The sequence below is a fragment of the Onychostoma macrolepis genome, chromosome 03 (genome assembly GCF_012432095.1).
Source record: "Onychostoma macrolepis isolate SWU-2019 chromosome 03, ASM1243209v1, whole genome shotgun sequence".
Lineage (NCBI taxonomy): Eukaryota > Metazoa > Chordata > Actinopteri > Cypriniformes > Cyprinidae > Onychostoma > Onychostoma macrolepis.
In genome coordinates, this window is record NC_081157.1 from 48,110,128 (window position 1) to 48,132,299 (window position 22,172).

Consider the following 22,172-nt stretch of genomic DNA (forward strand, 5'->3'; position numbering starts at 1 on the left):
TAATGCCAATTTAAATGTTTCAAAAGTTTACTTGCATTTGATAAGAAGCTGCTTGGGCGAAAATTACATGTAAACAATTTTAAGGCTATTTTGGCTATGCTCATCACTGGTCACGGATTGCCATGATTTCATCGGGTGGACTAAAAGCAGACTACACGTAGCCCATCCAGTTTAGACCTAAAACATGGCTACATATAGACCATATCATGAAATGACACTTATATCTTTGTAGATATTATTGGCACTGCAAACATGATGGGATATAAACAAACTCATGCGCTGCCTGACCAAAAACTACAGTGAATCAGTTTTGAATATTAGTGGGCTACAAACAGACGCTCTGACTACCCAGCTAACAATTTTTGGTTCCCAGAATGTTCCCTTTTGGGTATGCAGGAAAGTTTTCTTAACGTAAATAGAACATTCCCTTTAGGTTAAGGGAACACGGGAACGTTCCCAGAAGGTTCCCGGAACGTTCTCCTAACCTAAAGGAAATGTTCTATTTAAGTTCCTAGAAGGTTCCAAGAACGTTCTGCTAACCTCTTTACTCTGATACCGCTGCTGTCAGTAATCATCCAGCACTCCCGTCCCGATAGAGGAGGGGTGTCAAACTCAGTTCCTGGAGGGCCGGAGCCCTGCAGAATTTAGATGCAACCCTAATTAAACACACTTGATCCAGCTAATTAAGTCATTCAGGCTTATTGAAAACTACATGGTTTGTGTGTTGGATCAGGGTTGGAACAAAACTCTGCAGGGCTGCGGCCCTCCAGGAACTGAGTTTGACACCCCTGCAATAAAGTATAAGCGGCATGGAAGACGGACAGATATGGACGTCAATAATCAATAATACTACAAACTAGAGACCTGCGCGGGACAGATTTTTCAGTCCCACTCCCGCAAGATTCTATCCCTCACCCGCCCGCTCCCGCAGGAATATACCTTATCTGGTCCCGCTCCCGCCCACGACATTCATGTTTTGTCCCGCTCCCGCCCGCAAAAGCCCACATAAAAGTAATCTATATAGATTTTGTTTCTGTACATCGAAGAAATTTACATTAAATGGTTCTGTAACATCTCCTAAGCTCCACAACATCCCAGCATAAACGCTCCCGATAAAATATTTGTTATTTAGGCTAAGCCTCAACAGTCACAAACCACTGTTATTTTTAACAGAAAAGCAAGCATGGGCTGCTGCCAGCATGGGCATGGCAACATGCGAGCAGTTTCCTTTATTATCACTAAAAGCTGACGTCTCAGTTCACCGCGATCTCATAAAGCTCATAAATGAACATATGCACAATGAATCTTTCACAATGTATACACTTCTTGTATTAAAATTAGACGAATCGTGAGCACACAATTTCAGCACTGTGGTGAGTCACCTCTGACTGGCCATTGCATTCCAGAAATCAACAGCGGAGTCTGTGATTGGCTACACTGCGCAACCCTTTAAACACGTGTCATTAATAGAACCTCTGCGTAGCTTGCAAGCATGTTAATCATTTTAATGTTAATATTAGTTGTTCCTTTTGCTTTTGTGCAACAGATAAATAACAATTTATATGTTTTAGACATTTTATGTTTAGATAATTTCTATTTTGCGGGAGTCCCGCAAATTATTTTATTCTCCCGCATCCCAGCTAGCAATTAGGAGCGGGCCGCTTCCGTAAAACCTGCGGCGCTGTCGGCTGAGTCGCGGCATCGGCTGAGTCGCGGCAACTGTAATTAGGCCAAGTCATTTTGCCACCTGCAGATGTGGCATCAATACCGCACATGGCTAATTATCAAATAAATATAATAATATTTTATATTTTAATAATATTTTTCTACCGGCCAACATCATTTTTTTAAGATGTAACGTTAGACTATAATCCTGTGTTTACAGGATTGGTAGCCTACATGTACAATTTTGTAAGCAACATTGAGTCTGCAATTAATTTTACTGGCCAATTCAAATTTTTACCAGCATTGACAGGGCTGTTAAACTCCGGGCACTCGGCTCAGACCCTTTTTACCAGTATGAAGCCGATTTCAACGGTTACTGCAGCAAGCGTCACGCAGATCAGCTCATCACTGGAGTGACGTGTGCACAACTTTGGGCGAGATAAAACTCAACGCCTGACTTAGAATCATCCCTTTTCGATCCCGCGCCATCACGGTGATCTTGAGGTAAGTCTTGTGTTCCATTTCCTTAAAAAGCATCAACATTTCACTTCAAGCATGGTTTCAATCGAGTTTCCTTAACATCCTATATTAACTCTACATATTTCGAACTGTTGCTGATTAAATGTTGATATCGATCCGTTTAAACTTTGTTTGTGTAAGTTAGTTCCTTCGACATTTGCTTCCCTCCAGATGAAACTAAAAGAAAGAATTCAGAACTGAGAATTAAATTAAAAATTATGAATTAGGACAACAGAACATTTTTTTTATCATGTCTGAGTAAAGTAGTGCAAGTTGGGGGTAACTTAATATGAAAGTGGCTCCAGCTTCATTATGGCGCGAACGAAGCTAGCTAACATTGACTAGCTGGGCTGTTAGCTCCTGGTTGTTGGTGTTTTGGTGGTTGCTGAGTAACATCACATGGTTATGCTGCCGTATTCTGTCTTTTTTTTCTCAGATGCAGTCCGCCGGAATGCCCTCCTCATCACCAGGTGGCTGCAGCTAGCCTCTGATAGGGATGGTGGCCGGAGCCAGAGGGCGAACAGGCAGACCACATAACAAAACTCAGAAATGCAGTGTGCCAGAATTAAATGTTTCAAATTATCAAAATATTGATATTATAAAATAGTATTTGAACTCCTTGTTGATTTTACATTAATGCTGTGATATTTCAATATGTTATTAAAAATGGTGTGTGTGTGTGTTAAAGAGTTTTTTTTTTTTTGTCTAAATCAGGAGCCCTGTTGAGCCGCATTTGAAAAATGAGTTAAGTTACCAGATTGGGAGAGTGAAGTGTGCTCCAATAAAAAAATGCATTAAACATGAAAACTGTCTTGTGCTGTTTATTTTCCGTTTATCTTGCATAAAGAACGGCTGCTCAGCAATTTAAGTATTAACCTGACACAAATGGAAATAAACAGTTTAAATAAGCCCAAATAAGGAACTGAATTGGTGGGGGGTGGGGGGGGGGGCTTTACGTCCTCTCACTCGGAGTTCCGCAATCGGGCCGCGTTAAAACCGAGCGCTCGCAGAGCAATCGGACCTAGATTCATGCCGAGGATCGGCCGAGTGTTTTAGCCTTAATCGGGCCGCTCTCGGCCCGCACAGTTTTTGCTACCTGGGATCCCGCACACACACAAGTCTCTTCCCGCCCGCACCCGCACTCGCCCATCAAGAGTTGTCCCGCGCCGCACCCTGTTGCGTTGGGTCCCGCAGGTCTCTACTACAAACCATGTCTTGTTTCAAACTATTTAACCATCATAAGGAGCATTAAATGAGATTGAATTATCCGTTAATATAAGATTTCTTTATTGTAACTACCATGTACCATGTAATAAGCCAGATACGTTTCATAAGCACCAAATAACAATGACTTCAACTAAATATTGGGTTTTAAAAATGTGAATTTTATTTTTACAGACATTAAAAATGAATAACATGTATTTGACTTTAATATTACATTCATTTCTTACCACTGAATTAATGATGATGTGCTTCTCTCTTTTGGTCCGTAAACAAAAACTAATCCGTTAATATCATGTTCTCTTCAATTACTTGTCAAATCTCTCTGAAATCACAATATTTACTATAGAAAGTTTATTAATTATAAGTAATTATTCAATAAAGAGATCAATAAACGAGTGTTAGTCAGCAAGTAAAACAAAATGACCGTTAATTTTTTAATTATCCGAGTGTGCGGCTTCATATGGAACACAGGAGAAAAGCGCGTGCTGGAGAAGCGCGTGCAGATCAGAGGCGCGCTGTAAAAAAAAAAAAAAAAAACATACACACAAACCTTTATGGTATGCTTTTCAGACTATGCTTAACCTCAGTTTAATTTCATCTATAAAATTGGAATTATATTACCATTATAATGCGATTTGACTACTGATGTCTACACTTTATTAAAAGCTTATTTCAGACATTAAATTATGCAAAAAATAGTTTATGATAAAAATAATAATTAAAAAAAAACACATTTCAGCATTAGAATAATCAGAAAAATCTGAAAAGTTTTAGTTAGTTTACATGGTTATGACAACTAAAAATAACCTGCAGGGAACGTTCTGGGAACGTTCTCTCTAGGTTATAAAATAAAATCTAAAAAATAACCTGCAAGGAAACGTTCTGGGAAGGTTCTTTTTAGGTTATAAAATTAAACCTAAAAATAACCTGCAGGGAACGTTCTCTTTAGGTTATTAAAAAGAGAACCTACAGGGTATGTTCCTAGAATGTTCTTATTCGGCTCACAAAAAATAACCAACTGGGAACCAAATGGGAACGTTAGGGGAACGTTCTGTGTTTGTTGGGAACAACTTAGTTTTACAGCAATGAGTAAGACATTTATAATACTAGGTGGTAACAAATGAGCATCTTTTCTTATAAACAACTCACTGAATCATTGACAACTGGTGGCAGTCAGGACCTTAAAAAAGTGAACCACTTGTTTATTAAAGATTTGTTGAAACTAAAGTATCAGATGAAAGAATTTGAGAATGAAACTAGCATAAAAAGCATGCATTTGAAAAACACCATTAACGATTAATCCCACAGACACTGAACATGATTTCGGCAGCCTCGGTCTAATTAAACTTCATACAGCGGTTTACATTCAAGTGGCTAGCATGAGCATCATCGACTAGCGCGAATGGCAGGCAGTCAAACAAACTTATACGGTTAAAGTTTAGAGAATTTGAAAGCTAATGCGGTATAGTTTATCGTGTTAAATTTCAAATAACTAAAAGAAAGGTATACAATTTTATCTCAAGGTTTTAACAGTTAACGTTACCGCAGACCGCCTCATGAGACTGCTGGTGAGCTAATTAACTGAACAGGGCATTTATTAATTAAATTAAATTTGAATATTTGAAAACCTACAAAAATACAAAACACTATGGTGACATCTAACGTTATATCAGTAAAATTTATGAATACAAGTAGATTTATAGCGCTTACCTTTTCCTCTGTGTCCGTCTGCTGGAAGTTGACCGTTAATGACAGACACTCGCACTCTCAGTACTCAGTAATCAGACAGTGACGCGCCGCGCGCTACTGGTTTAAATGTTAATTTGTCCCGTGCCCCCTTTCAATAAATCTCATTCTCAGTCATTCACAAACATGTCATTAACAATGATCACCATTTGCTAAGCAAACTATTTGGTTTTTGTTTTGTCCTTGATGACAAATATTTTATATATCTACAAATAATAATTCATGCCATCTTTTAAAATGCTTATGAATTATATTTCCCAAAATATAGGCTATCCAAATGGTATCTTAACATGATAATACATGTAGTGCAATAATATGAAAAGTTATCATGAGACCAGCTGACCACGTCGCTACAACTTTCTTCTTGGGACTAACAAGCGACGTCTTTTGAGGACCTGCTCACGACGTTTCTGGGACGTTAGCCAAGATTCTAAAAAATGGAATTTTACCACGACGTCCTCACTCCAGTCCAGCGGGTGGCGCTGAGACACATACGTTTTTTTTTTTTACCAAACACCATTAAACCTCAGAGGAAGAAGATTCGTTTTACCGCGCTCTCTGTTGATTTGTCGTGATGCTGGTTTAATACAAACTGTTAGAAATGTTGTTTCTGTAAATATAATAATACAGTTTTTGAATCTGTTCAGTAAATACCTGTAATATCATCCTCACAGTCGTGACTAACTTTTCAAGTAAGCAGGAATATCTGGAGGAGTATCATCTGAACTGAGATCTGCTGCTGTGAAGATGGTGTTTGTTAAAGAGGAGAGTGAGGAGAACACGAGTGAACCAGAAACCTGGAGAATAAAACACGAGGAACCAGAAACCTGGAGAATAAAATACGAGGAACCAGAAACCAGCAGAATAAAACGCGAGGAACCAGAAACCATCAGAATAAAACACGAGGAACCAGAAACCATCAGAATAAAACAAGAGGAACAAGGAGGTTGGTCTTTATTCTTCATTCATTTTTAATGACTGTTTGTGGCACATTAAGCTTACAAAGCTTTAACCCTCTGGGGTCTGACCCCACATCGCATTCTTCTGAGGTAAATTCTTATGGAAGAATGGGTAGCAAAATTAATTTTGAAATGTAATTTTCAAAATGATAATGCAATATGTTAAATGACAATGTATTTCTGTATTTAAATTTACCCATGCATATTTTCATCTAAACCACTAAATGGCACAAAAACATGGCTTAGCACTCTCCAAAACATCCGCTTTTCAAGATGGACATGTATATTTATCTGATCTTTGACGCGATCGCGCGCAGCAGCGCAAAGCTGATTCTGTGCTTACTTGATCTAATAGGCTATTTTATGTTTTTTTTTAAAGTGTTGTAGATTTAAGTAGCAAATGAGAATCGCTAAAATTAATGCATGTATTTTGAGACAAAGGTCTTCTTTATTATTTTCAGTTTTTTTATGATAATTAAATTAACAGTTTTTAATTAACGAAAGAATATGTAAAAGTATTGTATTTGGGGTAAAAAGCGCCCCTGCTGTTGGGGCTAAAAGGCACAGTAATTAACATGATAATTAATATATAGCTGACTTTTCCATTTGTTGACATGGCATGGTTAGATTAAGATGGTAAATATCATATATTAGGTTGGGTGTCCATATTAGATAATCACCGTTTAGAATGAAACCATCATATTTAAAAACATATTAATCATATAATATAATAACATATAATTCGTTGTTACTACTGTAAATATATATTCAATTATTATTGGAACTTCTTCAATACTTTCAGAATCTTTACTTATTAAAATGATTTTGTTTCTGTATTTTAAAATATATATATTTTTTATATTAACATATTTTAATGGCAGTATATTTACTGAACAAAAATTAATTTTTATTTTTCAAAATAAGCAGAAAATAATACAAACTTTGCTAAAGGGATTTTTTTTTTTAAACAAATATTAACTTAGGCATTATTAAAAAAACAACAAAAAAAACATTATTTTAGCTGAAATATTTGTATCAATACCCTGTGCCTTTTACCCCATGACGGTGGGCCTTTTACCCTGTGTGTGGGGTACAAGGCCCCTCTTGCCACCTCATATATTTATAAGATTTTTAAACAAAATAAACAGCTTGAATGATTTATTCGAGTAAATCTGTTGCTCCATTAATGTTCAATACAATGTATATATTTTTTCTGCAATTATACATTTTAGGCACAGTGAATAGCACATTTTTTTCTTAGCCCCACAGTACCCTATTTACATTTGTACACCATTTTTAAGCAGACTTGGGTACGGTTCACAGGTGCGCACCCGAGGTCGGAAGACAGTGTTCACATCATCCAAACGAACAACGTCAATCGAACCCGGGTGTGCACCAAAAGTGCTAGTGTGAAAGCACCCTTAAATGCAATTTTTTGTAAATTCATTTAGATTTACGGGTAGGACACATGAGATTGCATTTTCATCGCGATACAGCGTTAGCCTGGTAATACCAAACTCTGCTACTTCACTTTGCTTCGTAGACCGAGTCTAGGCATAACTGACAAGCATTTACTTTCTCGTGGGGGGCAGGGGCGTAAATTTCATTTGACAGTAGGGGGGGACAATAAACGTAAAATTTCTCAAGAGTAATTTTTGAAGGGGACACAAATAATACAGCCAAAATTGTACTTGTAAGGATAGATATGTGTACACAGCATGTGTACATAGCATGGAGACCGTGTTTAAATATGAGTTCATGGTTCACCACGCGGTCATATTATAATTATTATTTTGCGTCATCCGTAGTATTTTAGGTTTCGTCTGAAACCTAGTACGTCTCTTTCTCATTAATTCAACCGCATTAAACCCACTGATCTGCCACTTAACATCATATTGAACGAAACCCAACACGTAGGTCTACAATATTAGCCTAATATCAGTTCACACACAGGCTTATCGCCATGTTAGTTGTAGTGGGTGACAAGCTACGGTATTAAGCGTGTTAACCTTATAATCGCTCATAGAAAATACATCGGATGTCATAATTTTTTTGTCATGACTAATTTATTAATGATCCAGCATCATCTGTATTAAAGAGAAATAATCATTTCACCCGATGTTTAAAGAGAATAAAACAGCCTTGACAGCCTAAGTTACTTACACATAACTAACTTGATCTCTCACGCCGGACTCGTGTGTGTGTGTGTATCGATAAAGAAGGAAAGCAGGGAGTGGACCAAACCACTGTGAGGAAAGGGAGGGGGGGGAATCAAAACATTTCTGAACTTAAAACGTTTTTTTGCATTTATTTTGTTTTACTACTCACACAATTATTTTAAGTATATGTCCATTATATTATTTTCAATATACAGAGTCGCTTGTAATGATATTTTTAGGGGGGACAAGCCTCAGATAGGGGGGTCCCGTCCCCCCCGGGATTTACGCCTATGGTGGTGGGGCACTTGTCTGAAGTTTAAAATCACTGGTGTACCCATAAGCCAATCACATAACGTTTGGTTATGACATATGTTATGCGCCGGCTCAGCTGCCTTGAACTTCCGCTGTAAACACAGGTATGCGGCAAAAACAAAACCATCGAGCGAAATACCGGAGTGAAGATGGCTGTGAATGACTTCTGCAAATTATGTGAAGTAAATCTACGCATCCACAGTAAATTGAATTAATTAAACTTTTCCCAAAAACCTGTCGGGAGTAGGGCCACAACATAACCTCCGTTCAAAATGTGAACCAAACACTCTTCTTGTTCGGGCTTCAGTTGGCAAATGCTGGGAATATTCTCCACAACAGAGCGAATAGCATCCCGTGTCTCCATGTCCGCTGTCGTTTTAGATTTCCCTCACCTAAACTACAATCTTAAATTCGGCGCTTAGCGTCTACGTCACGGCTCTCAGCCCGCCCTCTGTTCGTTGGTTGGGTGGCTGCTGCAGAGCCTGAGATAATCTGGGAGACGGTTTGCTATATCAAACTGAGTACAGAAGCGAACTGAAATTGAGTGGAAGTACGAAGTCTAACGTAGTCGGGCTAATACAGTGTGATAATTGTAGCAAAATGCAGTGTGAATTTCAAAATGCATTCTGAGCCAAAAGGGTAACAAAAATGGTGATTTAAATGTCTTTTTTTTTTTTTTAAATGCATTGACACTTAAGCCCAATTTATACTGATGCGTCGAACCTACGCCGTAGCCTATGCATAGACGCACACCCTACGCCGTACCCTCCGCACGCCTCCACCAAAATGGGCAGGTTAATTCTACACGGACCGCAAGCGCTGTGATTGGTCTGTTAAAACCCCTCCCTCTGTATGTATTTGAGTTTTGTGTGTGTTTTTTGCACTGTGATATATTTTAATGTTACATCTTATTTAAAATAAAACAAAGCAAAGAACAAGTGTCTTATTTATTAAATGATAATGTTACTGCACGCGAACGCCAAACTGAATCTTCTTTCGTCTCTCCTTCGCTCCTTGCCTTTGAACAGACACATAAAATTATGACAAAATGCAGATCTCGACAAGCATTCTGGTAAATACAGTCAGTTATGTCTTAAGTGAACGAGAACAGCTGAGAAAGAAATCAGATGTGTATCATATTGCATCCGTGCATCAGGTCTTAAAGGGGCAGCAGCCTATAAATACCTGCTGCTGTCATTATGCTCATCAAACAACAAAACACATTTTTTACAAAGACTAATCTATATTTCATTTATACAGTGCATACTATAATGTTACTTTACACTTAATTATTAAATTTGTGTACCTGAATACTACCGACCTTGTTTTAGTTGTAACATAGTTATGTTGTATTTATCTGTAATTTGTGTATTTGTTCTTATGTTTACTGGCTGTTCACTTGTCTCTTTAATCATGTTTGAACTTTCTTAGGCTAGTAGTTTTTGCTGTAGTATCAAAGAAATACTTCGTTTTAAGTAATAAATGGAAAGCAAAGTTGCACTGAAATATTTCGAATTTTCTTGCTGATCCGAAAAACGATCCGATCCGTGGCTCAAAAACCAAAGAAAAACCATTTCAAAGAAAATAATAGCAGTGGAAAAAAGACTGTATTTGCCAGGGTCAGTTGGGGCCAGACAAACACCGACACAAACACTTAAAGAAATCACGGTGTTCACGTGTTTCTGTTAATGACAGCAGTCAATATAATAACAGAACAATATTTTTTCCCAAATTCAGTTTTTTTTGTTTGTTTGTGTTTTTTTTCTTTTCCAAATTCCATTTTTCAGTTTTAATTTTTTCTGGACTCATTTTTAATGGTTACATTTTATTAAACAAAAAGCATTAATTAAAATCATGAAACTTAAACAATTTAACATCAGTTTATTAAAAGTTTAACAAAAAAAAACATAGGCACTATGAAATGTTTTATTTTTTCCAACCTTGTTTAATTGTTACCAAATTCTGTGTTTTAGCATGTCTAACTATTTGAAAGCATAAAACAAGTTTCATTTATTTTTACGATAGCCTTATGAATTTTCCCCCCTAAGAAATTCTGTGTTTTGTGTTTACATATTATCAAATTAAGGCATAAAACATTAATTTAATTTATCTGTTAATTAATGACAATTATACAAATTATATTTTTGGCAAATGAAGGGTATTTAATATTACAATTAAAACATTGAAAAAATCAAGCAAAGTAAACTGCACACGTCAGGTGTCAAATAAAATAAAAAGAATGCCTAGAAATCTTTTTGTAATGAATTATTGCATAATTGTTTCCACTCAGCTGTTGACATGCAAATTATTGTTCATGATGTTATACATAAAGCAGCTGTTTTAGAGCTAGAGAAAGAGAGAGAGACATGGTCAGAATTATATTGCACCCCAAGAAAATATGATCAAAAGGTTGTGAAAATAAAGGTAATTTTTTTTTTACCCTTTGATCTTTCAAAAAATTTAAAAAAGTAAATAAAATGTACCTTTTGGAATAAGAAAAAAAAAATCTGAATTGTTAACAATGCAGATATATTTTCACAGGCTGCTTTGTTCATATCTACCAAGTGTGCCTATATAAAGACTGGAAACTCCTGGTAGGATTAATTTAAGCCTCAATTTAGTCCTGAAGTAGCTCTAGTCTTCCTCCAGGAAATCAGCCTATTAAATTCCAGACTAGACTAAGTCTAAGACTATTTAATATAGGGCTGGACGATATGGACAAAATTTATATAACAATATATTTCTTAATTTCAGTCGATACAATATAAACAATATTAAAAAAAAAAAAAAATAAATCCTCAGAAAAACTACCAAGAACGCCCACAACAGTTATCTTTACCTACGACTTATGAAAAATAAATTTGCCAAGTCTATGAAACCTCCTCCTATAAACATATATTATATTTTAGAAAACAAATGGCACAAATAAATGAATGGTCACCTTTTATATGTATTTAGACTTCATACAATCAAGAAATGTGAAATCACTGTCAAATAAACATAAGACTCTCAGTTTCACCTTATTAATATATTTAACTTTAAACTATAGCATAGGCTGCTTATTCTTATAGATTGAAACAAAAGATAGAAACATGCAGCGTTCGCAAACTCACGCTCATGGCTGCGCATGCGCGTTGGCTGCTCTAGCCTAGCAGTTGTTGTAGCATTCATTGGTGATTTCAAATATGAAATGTAATTGTAAGCTTGGTGAACAGTTTTGGAGAATTTGATGTTTCCTCATTCAAAGAGATAGGAACTGTACTTGCATGCCCGAGAGGCGTTTGAAAGATGGACGCCGAGTGAAATGACTTGTCTTAAAGGGACTTGGTCATACTTTGCAAGTTCGACTCGGAAGTGTGAACTCTCGGGAACAGGAGGATGCAAATCCGGTAATTCTGCAAATGGAACAGCAGCGTACTTGATAACTTTAGTCAGCTTGCCTTGGCTACGCCACGTATTCTCACTGTATGTATATTTACATTAAGACGAAATATGATATTTAAACACCACTGCCTCTTTTCGTTTTCATTTAAACATATTGATAGCCACTAAAATGTAGTTCAGGGGATTTATTAGGGCTGCACGATAAATCGAAATGAAATCGAAATCGCGATTAGACAGAAGCTGCGATTGTCTGTGATCAGTAGTAAATCTCCATCCGAAGGCCAGAGGGCGCTCTCACACGGAAACTCCAAATACGCCCCGCAGAAGAAATCCAGGAAATCTCTATCGCTGAATAAACAGAAGATTTAACTGCTTTCATTGATTCAACATGACTAATAAACACATGACTACGGCAATATACGGTTTATCTGAGTTCTTATACATTATTATAATGAAAATCATAATAATATCTATAATGAGCTAATCGACATAGCCTTTATTATTGCTTAGAATACTATGTAATATGTTGCATGCCTTATTCTGTGTAAGAAGCCACATCATCTCACAGAGGGAATTATTTCAAACACTCGACTGACGTTATGAAGTGAGTTTGGAGTAAAAACATGTTATTAAATGTGGTATTTTCACATGCTTTCAGATTTCAGCATTTACTACACAGAGCCGTATTTCACTGAGAAGCTATGCAAACAGCTGTCATTATCGCAAACGATTTCTTCGATTTCATAATCGTACGGTTATAACGTCTGCAATATAACTGTACGTTTTTTGCGTAGCTTGTCAGAGAACTATGGCTCTGTGTAGTAAATGCTGCTCCACCTGAAAGCAGGTGATGGAGATTTACTACTAATCACAGAACTGGCTTTACTGACAAGATGTGCATGAAAATCGCGTTTGATTAATCGTGCAGCTATAGAAAGTATATACATTACAATGAAACGAAATATGATATCAAACAGCATTGCCTGTTTTCAGTTTCATTTAAACATATTAATAGCCACAAACATGTGGTTCATGCAACGCGTACACACATTACAATAAAATGAACACCACTGCCTCTTTTCGTTTTCTTCACTGTATAAAACACAACCCTCTTTTCGTTTTCATTAAAAAAAAAAAAAAATATATATATATATATATATATATATATATATATATATATATAAAAACATGTAGTTTAGGCAAAATATCCACATATACTCTGATTATCTTCACTGTATGAACAATAAAATGAAATAATACATAAAGCACAACTCTGCCTTTTTTGTTAAATAGCCTATCAGTGTTAATGAGCAATAATAGCCATTATAAAAAGTATAAGTATAAAGTATAATTGACTTATCTAATAGGAAATAGGAAGACAAAAGCAAACAATTCAGTCAAACGTATGCTACAAAGTCAGTGCTGTACTACAATTAAATTAAATAAATATATAAACATGAAAAATAACTTTGATCAGCCAAAACGATATGACCTGGAACAAATAATAGATTCATGAGACATCAAATCAAAGATTACCTGTTAGATTTACCCAAAACAAATTTGATTTCATGTTTAACCACTACAGAGACATCAGAGGCAGCGGCAAATATCAGAAGGACTAGCCGAGGTGAAGCTACTCTCAGCAGGACACTTGAGCACTAAACGCCCGCTGATCGCCTGGAGCTCACATCTCTGAAATCAGCGATGCAAATTTTTAAATAGGCCCGATCTTTATAAATAAACCACAGATTTGAGTTTTAAACAGCTACTTTCTCATCTGAAATTATCTTAAAACTACATTTCATGGCACAATAACAGTAATATTTGTTAGATACATACAACAAAATGTATGTTAGATAATTGTGTAGTTGATCAAACGCATTTCATAGTTCTCCTTATAGAAACATGAGATTTGTGTCTTGTGTTTTAAAAATTATATTTTGAAGATTAATGTACCTCATTCATGAAAAGTTTCAGGGAAGTATAATTTATAAAACTGCATCAAAAGGAACAAAATTTTGTATAGAAATTGTCTTTACACCAGGGTTCACTTTTATGTACTTTCACATTTCTCTGTTGTTGTTTTTTTGTTTTTTGTTTTTCATGTTACTGACGAACCTTTTTACGTTTATTGTAGATTTTATTGAAGAAAGTGTGGAGAATGAAGAATTGAGTCAAGATGAGGCGAAACATCATATCAAAACTGGAGAAAAATCTTTGAGTTGCTCTCAGAATGATTTAAAGAAAAGAAGAGCCAAGAAAACTTTCACTTGCACTCAGTGTGGAAATAATTTGACAAGCAAATATAATCTTGATGTTCACATGAGAATTCACACTGGAGAGAAACCGTTCACTTGTGATCAGTGTGGGAAGTGTTTCACACAATCGGCAAGCCTTAAGAAACACATGAACATCCACACTAGAGAGAAACTGTACTCATGTGATCAATGTGATAAAACATTTTTGAGGGCTTCAGTCCTGAAGAAACACCTGACAGTTCATACAAAGGAAAAGCCATATTCATGTTATTTGTGTGGGAAGTGTTTTTCACGTTTTTCAATTTTGAAAGAACATCAGAAAATACATACTGGTGTGAGAGAGTACATCTGCTTTGAGTGTGAAAAGACTTTTACTACAGCAAACTGTTTGAAACTGCATGAGAGGATTCACACGGGAGAAAAACCTTATAAGTGTTCACACTGTGACAAGAGATTCAGTGATTCAACAATTCTGAAAACACACGAGAGGATCCACACTGGAGAGAAACTGTATCACTGCACTGCATGTGGGAAGCGTTTCAATCGTTCATCTGCTCTACGCAATCATACAAAAAACAATCACAGTAAGTACTCAAGATTCATCTGAGATTCTGATCAAATCAAAGATGGAGTTTCTCCCCAAATTACAATGTCAAACATTTTGTTATTGTGCTTTCTTATTTTTCTTCACTGTTGTTTTTAAAATGACTAATTGTTCTACCTCTTAAGATGTATTTAGAAAATGCAGATGCAAGATATACTGTCATGTAGCTTTGCAACTGATCCTTATTTGCTTCTCTTGTATGAAGGGATGGGTACCAGAACACGGTATTTAATGGGCCCTTTTTTCATGGAAAATAGAATACCATTAAAGAACCAGAATGATGTGCAGTATCGTAAGAATAGTAATGCCATCAAAATCTTAAAAGGGGCCATATGATGCGATTTCAAGTTTTCCTTTCTCTTTGGAGTGTTACAAGCTGTTCATGCATAGATAAGATCCCTAAAATTGCAAAGACTAAAGCCTCAAACTCAGAGATATTCTTTATAAAAGTCAAGACTCGACCACACCTTCCTAAAACACCTCGTTTAAACACACCCCCACATCTACGTCACTGTGTGGGAAGATTTGCATAACACCGCCCAAATGTTTACATAAAGAAAGAAGGCGTAACTTTTATTCTCACTGTAGTGTTGTTACTGCCGCCATGTCGTGGAGACACTGTTTCATTTTGAAAGTGAAACTACTTTGTTTGGGCTTCCAAAACAGGACACAACTAGAAATCAGTGGTTAAGTTGTATTCAGTGTTGGGCAGTATGACGCTACTAGTTTAACTACATTTCTCAGTAGCATGGTGGTATCGTCGCTGCTTTTTTTAGCTTTTCAGTAGCGAAGCTCTATTTTTTTATTAAGTAGCGTCAACAAAAGCGTTTGTGGTAAACGTTACATTTTCCAAAGCATTTCTGAAAGTCAAGCTCAAATCAGAAATATAACAGGTAAGGATCCCTGTACATGATACTGATTTTTTTTGTTGCCAAATTGGTTTGTAATAGTTGTTGAATAAACAATTAACCTGAACTATTATGCCTGTCTGTCTGCTTGACTGACAGTTTTATTGATCACTGAAAGAGCATTGACCTGGTATGATGTCGGTTCAATATAATTATTTTTTTTAAATAGCTTAGATGTAGTAAACTACTTTTGCCATGTTGCTGTAGCTTAGCTTGCTACATTTCCCAGGGCTGTAGCTTTAGTGTAGTTAATTTAATGAAGAGTAACTGTTAGCTTAGCTCACTACATTTTCCAAGTAGCTTGCCCAACACTGGTTGTATTTACAAAACTGTTCCAGAACAGTTCAACCCAAATATTCAGATGTGTTCAGCGCATTTTACGGAGGACTGATTCCTGAACCTGATAGAGTAGCCTACAATGCTGGCTGTTCACAAAGGCTGTTTCTATAAAGTGGGGCAATTCCAACTTTGCAAGGACAGTCTGGTGCTTATGACTCACAGCCTGTAAGTACGATTTCTTATTTAAAGAATCTGCTACTTACTATGTGAACGCGAGTTTTAAGTAGTGTAGTGTAGTGCTGATTGTTTGTAGTTTCTCCGATCACAAATGACATGGTGTTATGTTTATGCGGCGCGATGCAACACAACGCGTAAAAAGACAGCAAGTCATTATAATCAGTAATTACGTCCCCACTGAATGCAAAAATGCCTTGTTTAGAGTGGGTTTTATTGTTTTAGTCTCGTCACGCTGGGATACGGCATCACAATACGGTAAGGGGCGTAACATTTCAGTCACACGCTTGAGGTATTCACGCCAATCACAACGCACTGGATAGCTCGCCAATCAGCGTACACCTCGCTTTTCAGAACGATGAGCTTTGTAAAAATCGACGCATTTCAGAAAGGCGGGGCATAGAGGAGCAACAATTATATACAGTACGTGGAAAATGTGTTTTTTTTTTTTTTACTTTAAACCGCATAAACACATTGCATTACACCAAATACACAAAATAATGTTCTTTTTAGCAACGTCATATGACCCCTTTAATGATAACCATCCCTACTTGTAAGTCAGTGTGAGAGAGATCTGTCTCATTAGTTTTCACTTTTACTTTCAGTAATTATTGATCACTTTTTCTTAAAGTAATTGAATTTTCGCAAAGACCTGCCATCCTTAGTTACTGTTGCTACCTTCGACAAACAATGCTGCTCTCATACTAAATATTGTGTTCTCACACAGTGAAAAATATATTGCAGAGCAAAGAGGAAACTGACAACGTGCCAACAGACAAGACCGAGCATGTTACTTCTGTATGAAAGGTCTCAGGACTCTCAGCTTTCAAATTTTGTCATTTTTAAAGAAATTCAAACAATACCGTTTTGTGGCTCTTTAATGTGTCGTGACAGATCACTGTAGCGCCTCAGTTCAGTTCCCGATCAGGGCGAAGTTCACGGGATTTTGTTTACAGAATGATAAGAGCACACATTATTTTAACACATTTTATTGTTTCACATTATTATTTTAACTTAAGCGCTGCAAGCCATGCATACAGCACCAGACATGGACAGATTTTCTGATACGCAAAACAGGTACTTTAAAGGAATTCCTTAGCGTATTGTTACATTCACACAAAGTTATGTTAAAGTACCCGTTTTGGCAAGTATTCTGGTAAACACAGTTGGTTATGTATTAAGTTAACATATACAGCTGAAAAAGAAACCGGATGTGTGCAGTATTAGGTCCGTGCATTTAGTCTTAAAGGGACAGCAGCCTAGAAATACCCGTTTCTGTCTGCTAATCTAAAAAAAAAAAAAAAAACACATATTAATCTGTATTTAACTTATGCAGTAAGCATTATTGTGTTGTTTCACACTTAATTTTTATATTTTATGATTAAATTATCTATTAATTTTGATGCCCCCAGCGCTGCCAAATCTGCTTCTGGTGCCACCATCTGTAGAATTTAGTGGCGCTGCTCTCAAATGTTAGTCTGGAGCCCTGCACTGTTACATCAGGGTTCACTTTTATGTTCACATTTCACCGTTTTTACTTTTATTTCAGAGTTGATTGAAGAAAAAGAGAAGAATGAAGAATCAAGTGAAGTTGAGGAGAAAAATCATGTCAAAACTGAAGAAAAACCTTTGAGTGGCCCTCAAACCAAACTGAAAGATTTAGAGAAAAGAAGAGCCAAGAAATCTTTCACCTGCACTCAGTGTGGAAAGAGTTTCACACACAAAACAAGTCTTGAGCGTCACATGAGAATTCATACTGGAGAGAAGCAGCACGCATGCGATCAATTTACTTCAGTGACCTGTACAAAACTGCATGAAAGCATCCACACTAGAGAAAAACCTTATAAGTGTTCACACTGTGACAAGAGATTCAATCATTCAACACATCTAAAAACACATGAGAGGATCCACACCGGAGAGAAACCATATAAGTGTCCTCATTGCAACAAGAGATTCAATAAGTCAGGAGACCTGAAAACACATGAGAGGATCCACACTGGAGAGAAACCTTATGAGTGTTCACACTGTGGCAAGAGATTCAGTCATCCATCAAATCTGAAAGCACATGAGAGGATCCACACTGGAGAGAAACCTTATAAGTGTTCATACTGCAACAAGAAGTTCAATAAGTCAGGAGACCTGAAAACACATGAGAGGATCCACACTGGAGAGAAACCTTATAAGTGTTCACACTGTGACAAGAGATTCAGTGATTCATCAAATCTGAAAACACATGAGAGGATCCACACTGGAGAAAAACCTTACAAGGGTTCACACTGTGACAAGAGATTCAATAGGTCAGGAGACCTGGAAACACATGAGATGATCCACACTGGAGAGAAACCGTATCACTGCACTGCACGTGGGAAGTGTTTCAATCGTTCATCTGCTCTACACAATCATACAAAAAACAATCACAGTAAGGCCCCATACACACGGAGACGCATTTAGCTGTATACGCAAATATTTTGTATCATATTGGCCTTTCGTCCAGACAGATCTGGCATTTTGGGAGCCTGAAAACACTATTTTTTGAAACCGGGTCCCAGAGTGGATTAATAGCCTTTTTTGTTCTTTCCTTTCATAGTACAGAACAAGAAATAAATAAATAATACATAATTATTTCATAAATAATAAATAATCTTTCATTGGGCAAAAGTATTATAATACGAAAAGCTCCAATACAGAGCAACACAAAGCTCTTATGCACATCTCGTGCACATAATGATGTGCTTGAAGCAACACGGAGTCACAACATGCAGCACTCCACATAGAGAAGTTCAACACACAAAGGAAAGAGATATTGATGCGTAGTTTATTAAATCTGTGTGATAGTTTGAGCCTTTTCTTTTAACAGTTTTAAATTTCAGTTACTGTGCACTCTTGGAGAGAGTTTCGTCGTCTTGACTGTCGTAACCCGAACGTGACACAGTTTGAATGCTAAATGGAGGACAGCCGCAGCAGAGAGAAGAGTTTACGTGAACTTGAATTTAACGACTTAGTTTAATCTGAGGTACAGATGAATATTTATGAAACTGCTTCAGAACACTTTGAGTTTACAGTGCTTTTATAATGTTTTTGTGCTTTTGTGGGGCTTAACAATAACACAATAGTATACGCACAATATCGGATTTGGCTCAATCTCATCTAACCGATACCTGATCCAGCAGAAAATGCCAATATCGGAGCCGATTCTGATACTGAGTATCGGATCGATTTATCCCTACAGTTAATCTGTATATTTTGTGAAATGCTGATGTCATCACTCCACGTCTTGAACCCAGTCAGACACCGCTACGTCACGCAACAGCAACAATAACAATGGCGGACTACATGCTTGTGTTCATGCTGCAGAAGCCTATTAGCGTTACTAACTTTACTAGCTTTTCTTGTTGTTGTGTTTGGTTTGTATACAGTGTGCAAGGTTTATGCACATGCTCTAAGTTGTCATCTCCGTTTCTAGTGTATCTCTGGCAGAATTACAGCACCACATACTGGTCTGGCATGAATACTGCATCATTCCAGCATCCAGCATTTTCAGATCTTATGCTGCCTCCTCATCAAATGCAACACAATAATGCATCAAGCAGTAAAATATCATCTGGATAAATCTGTCCTAACCAGTCATAACAAGCGACATGACTAAGAAACATTATCTAAAGTTTTCAGAGTGAATAAAGTTCATCCTCATCTTCAAAACCAGCAGATTCAACTGAGATTCATATCGACACAAAAATGGAATTCCTGCCTAAAGAACAATGTCCAAAAGTTGTATTCTTGTATGCCATTTTGCTTCATGATATAAATTATATCATTGTGTTTTCTTATGAGTTTCATATTATGTTCAATTGTTTTATAATGCATATGTATCACTTGTAGTTTACTTGTAGATGCTTTTTACAAACTGTTCTTGTTCAGGACACTTTTGTTTGGTTCACTTTTTTTATGTTGTTCTTCACTGTTGTTTTTTTTAAATGATTGAGTTATTCTTCTACGTAAGATGTATTTAGGAAATGCATATGCAATATATACTATCATGTAGCTTTGCAACTGATTCTTCTGTGCTTCTTTTGTAAGTGGGAATGAACCCCCAATATTAGGCTACGTCCACACGAAGCCAGAGCTTTCCCTATCCAATATTTTTTTTCCCCTTGTCTCAAGAAATATCTGCATACACACTAAACCGACACAAAATGATGTAGTATACATGCCAGACCAGCATGTGGTGCTGTAATTCTGCCACAGAGATACACTAAAAACAGAGAAGACGACTTGGATCATGTTCATAAACCTTGCGTGCGGTATACAAACCAACATTGGAACAATACATTTATTAATCTGTGTTAATGTTAGTTAATAAAAAGACAATCGTTCAGTGTTTTTGTTGTGGTTACGTGACGTAGTGGTGTCTGACTAGGGGCGAGACGTGGGCTGATGACATCATCTTTTCAGAAAATATACAGATTTTATGTCCACACGAAAACGCAAGGGTGTTGTTTTCGGATTTATCCACTCTGGGACCCGGTGTCAAAAAATAGCGGTTTCACTCTCCCAAAATGCCAGATCCGTCTGGACAAAATGCCTATACCATACAAAATGTATGCGTATACAGCTAAACGCATCTCCATGTGGACGGGGCCTTAAACCAGCTCTGGGGCTAAATTACAAAATACTGTATCGAAAAGTGAATGTTAACTGTTCTTCTTTTGGTGCTGAGGACATTAAGGAAATACACTTACAGTTTGCTATTGCTACATAAATATTATCAAGCTAACTGTATCTTGTCAACTGTTTCTACATGCGATAAGTTCAAGACATTTGTCACTGGCACGTTTTTGTTATTTTGCAATCCAGACGCGAGGTCTCTCTTGTACTTTAGGGCTGTGAGATTAATCTAATTTTATTTTCAATTGAGCTTGACTTCCGAGGATTATGAAAACAAGTTGTTTGAGTTAAAGTGATATATTAGAGACAATCTGATGCATCTGGGTGACTTTATGGTCGCTGTGTGTGTGTGTGTGTGTGTGTGTGTGTGTGTCTGTTATGTCCATGTGACCGTAGTAATCCATTATAATGAGTTTACACCACTGATCTATAATAGAGACCTGGATTACTCATGACAGCATTGAAGTGAAGCCACTGCAGCACCATATTGGTATACCCCATTATTCCCATAAATTCTATTGAATTAATAGTAAATCTTACAATCTTAATGAGAAAACATCACCTAACGAGTCAGTGTTTTTATATCTGAAGGTTTCCTGTACATTCTTACAATGTAAACATGCTGCATGTAAAAAGTTATTTGTTTAATGTTGGTAATTTCCCCTGCCTATTTAAAAAAAAAAAAAAAAATACATATTATATTCATTACAGTAGTGAACATCAAATGAGCACGATGAACATCAGATGGATGAGATCCTCAACAAATGTATTACAAATGACTAAGTGCTTTTTCTGAAATCTGATTTTTTTATATACCTTAACTCACCTTGTACAATTATTCAGTTTATGTAATTATGTTGTTATATTGTTTTAATTTGTAATTGCAAATGTTTCAACAATTTCATTAACATTATGCATTTTGAAGCAGTTAATGATTTAAATGTTGATTGAATTAATAATTAATACATATGTAAAGGAATCTGTTCTCTATAGTGAGGTGGAATGCTAGTCCACTACGGAACTCCGTAAGAAGTGTGACAGGAGACAGATGATTGTTTAATCTCTTCAGGATGGGTCACTTTACATCATCCAGCATTGTACAGTCATTAAATTAACAGAGGTGGCAAATGTGGTTTAGTATTCATGCACGCACATTTACCACTCATTGAAGATAGTGGCAGAGAATGAAACTAAAAGTAAACTGGAACCGCTCTGTACACACACACTAAGTCACACGCACGGAATTTAGTACAACA

The 22,172-nt window shown here is 36.6% G+C and overlaps 1 protein-coding gene across 1 annotated transcript; it reads left to right on the forward strand.

The window, feature by feature from the left end:
- Nucleotides 1-5,441: 5,441 nt before the first annotated feature.
- LOC131537318 (zinc finger protein 271-like) lies at nucleotides 5,442-21,984 on the forward strand. The gene is made up of 3 exons (XM_058770653.1): nucleotides 5,442-6,100; nucleotides 14,106-14,810; nucleotides 17,801-21,984. The coding sequence occupies exons 1-3, from the start codon at nucleotides 5,902-5,904 to the stop codon at nucleotides 18,700-18,702; spliced, it is 1,806 nt and encodes a 601-aa protein (XP_058626636.1). The 5' UTR covers nucleotides 5,442-5,901; the 3' UTR covers nucleotides 18,703-21,984.
- Nucleotides 21,985-22,172: the final 188 nt, after the last annotated feature.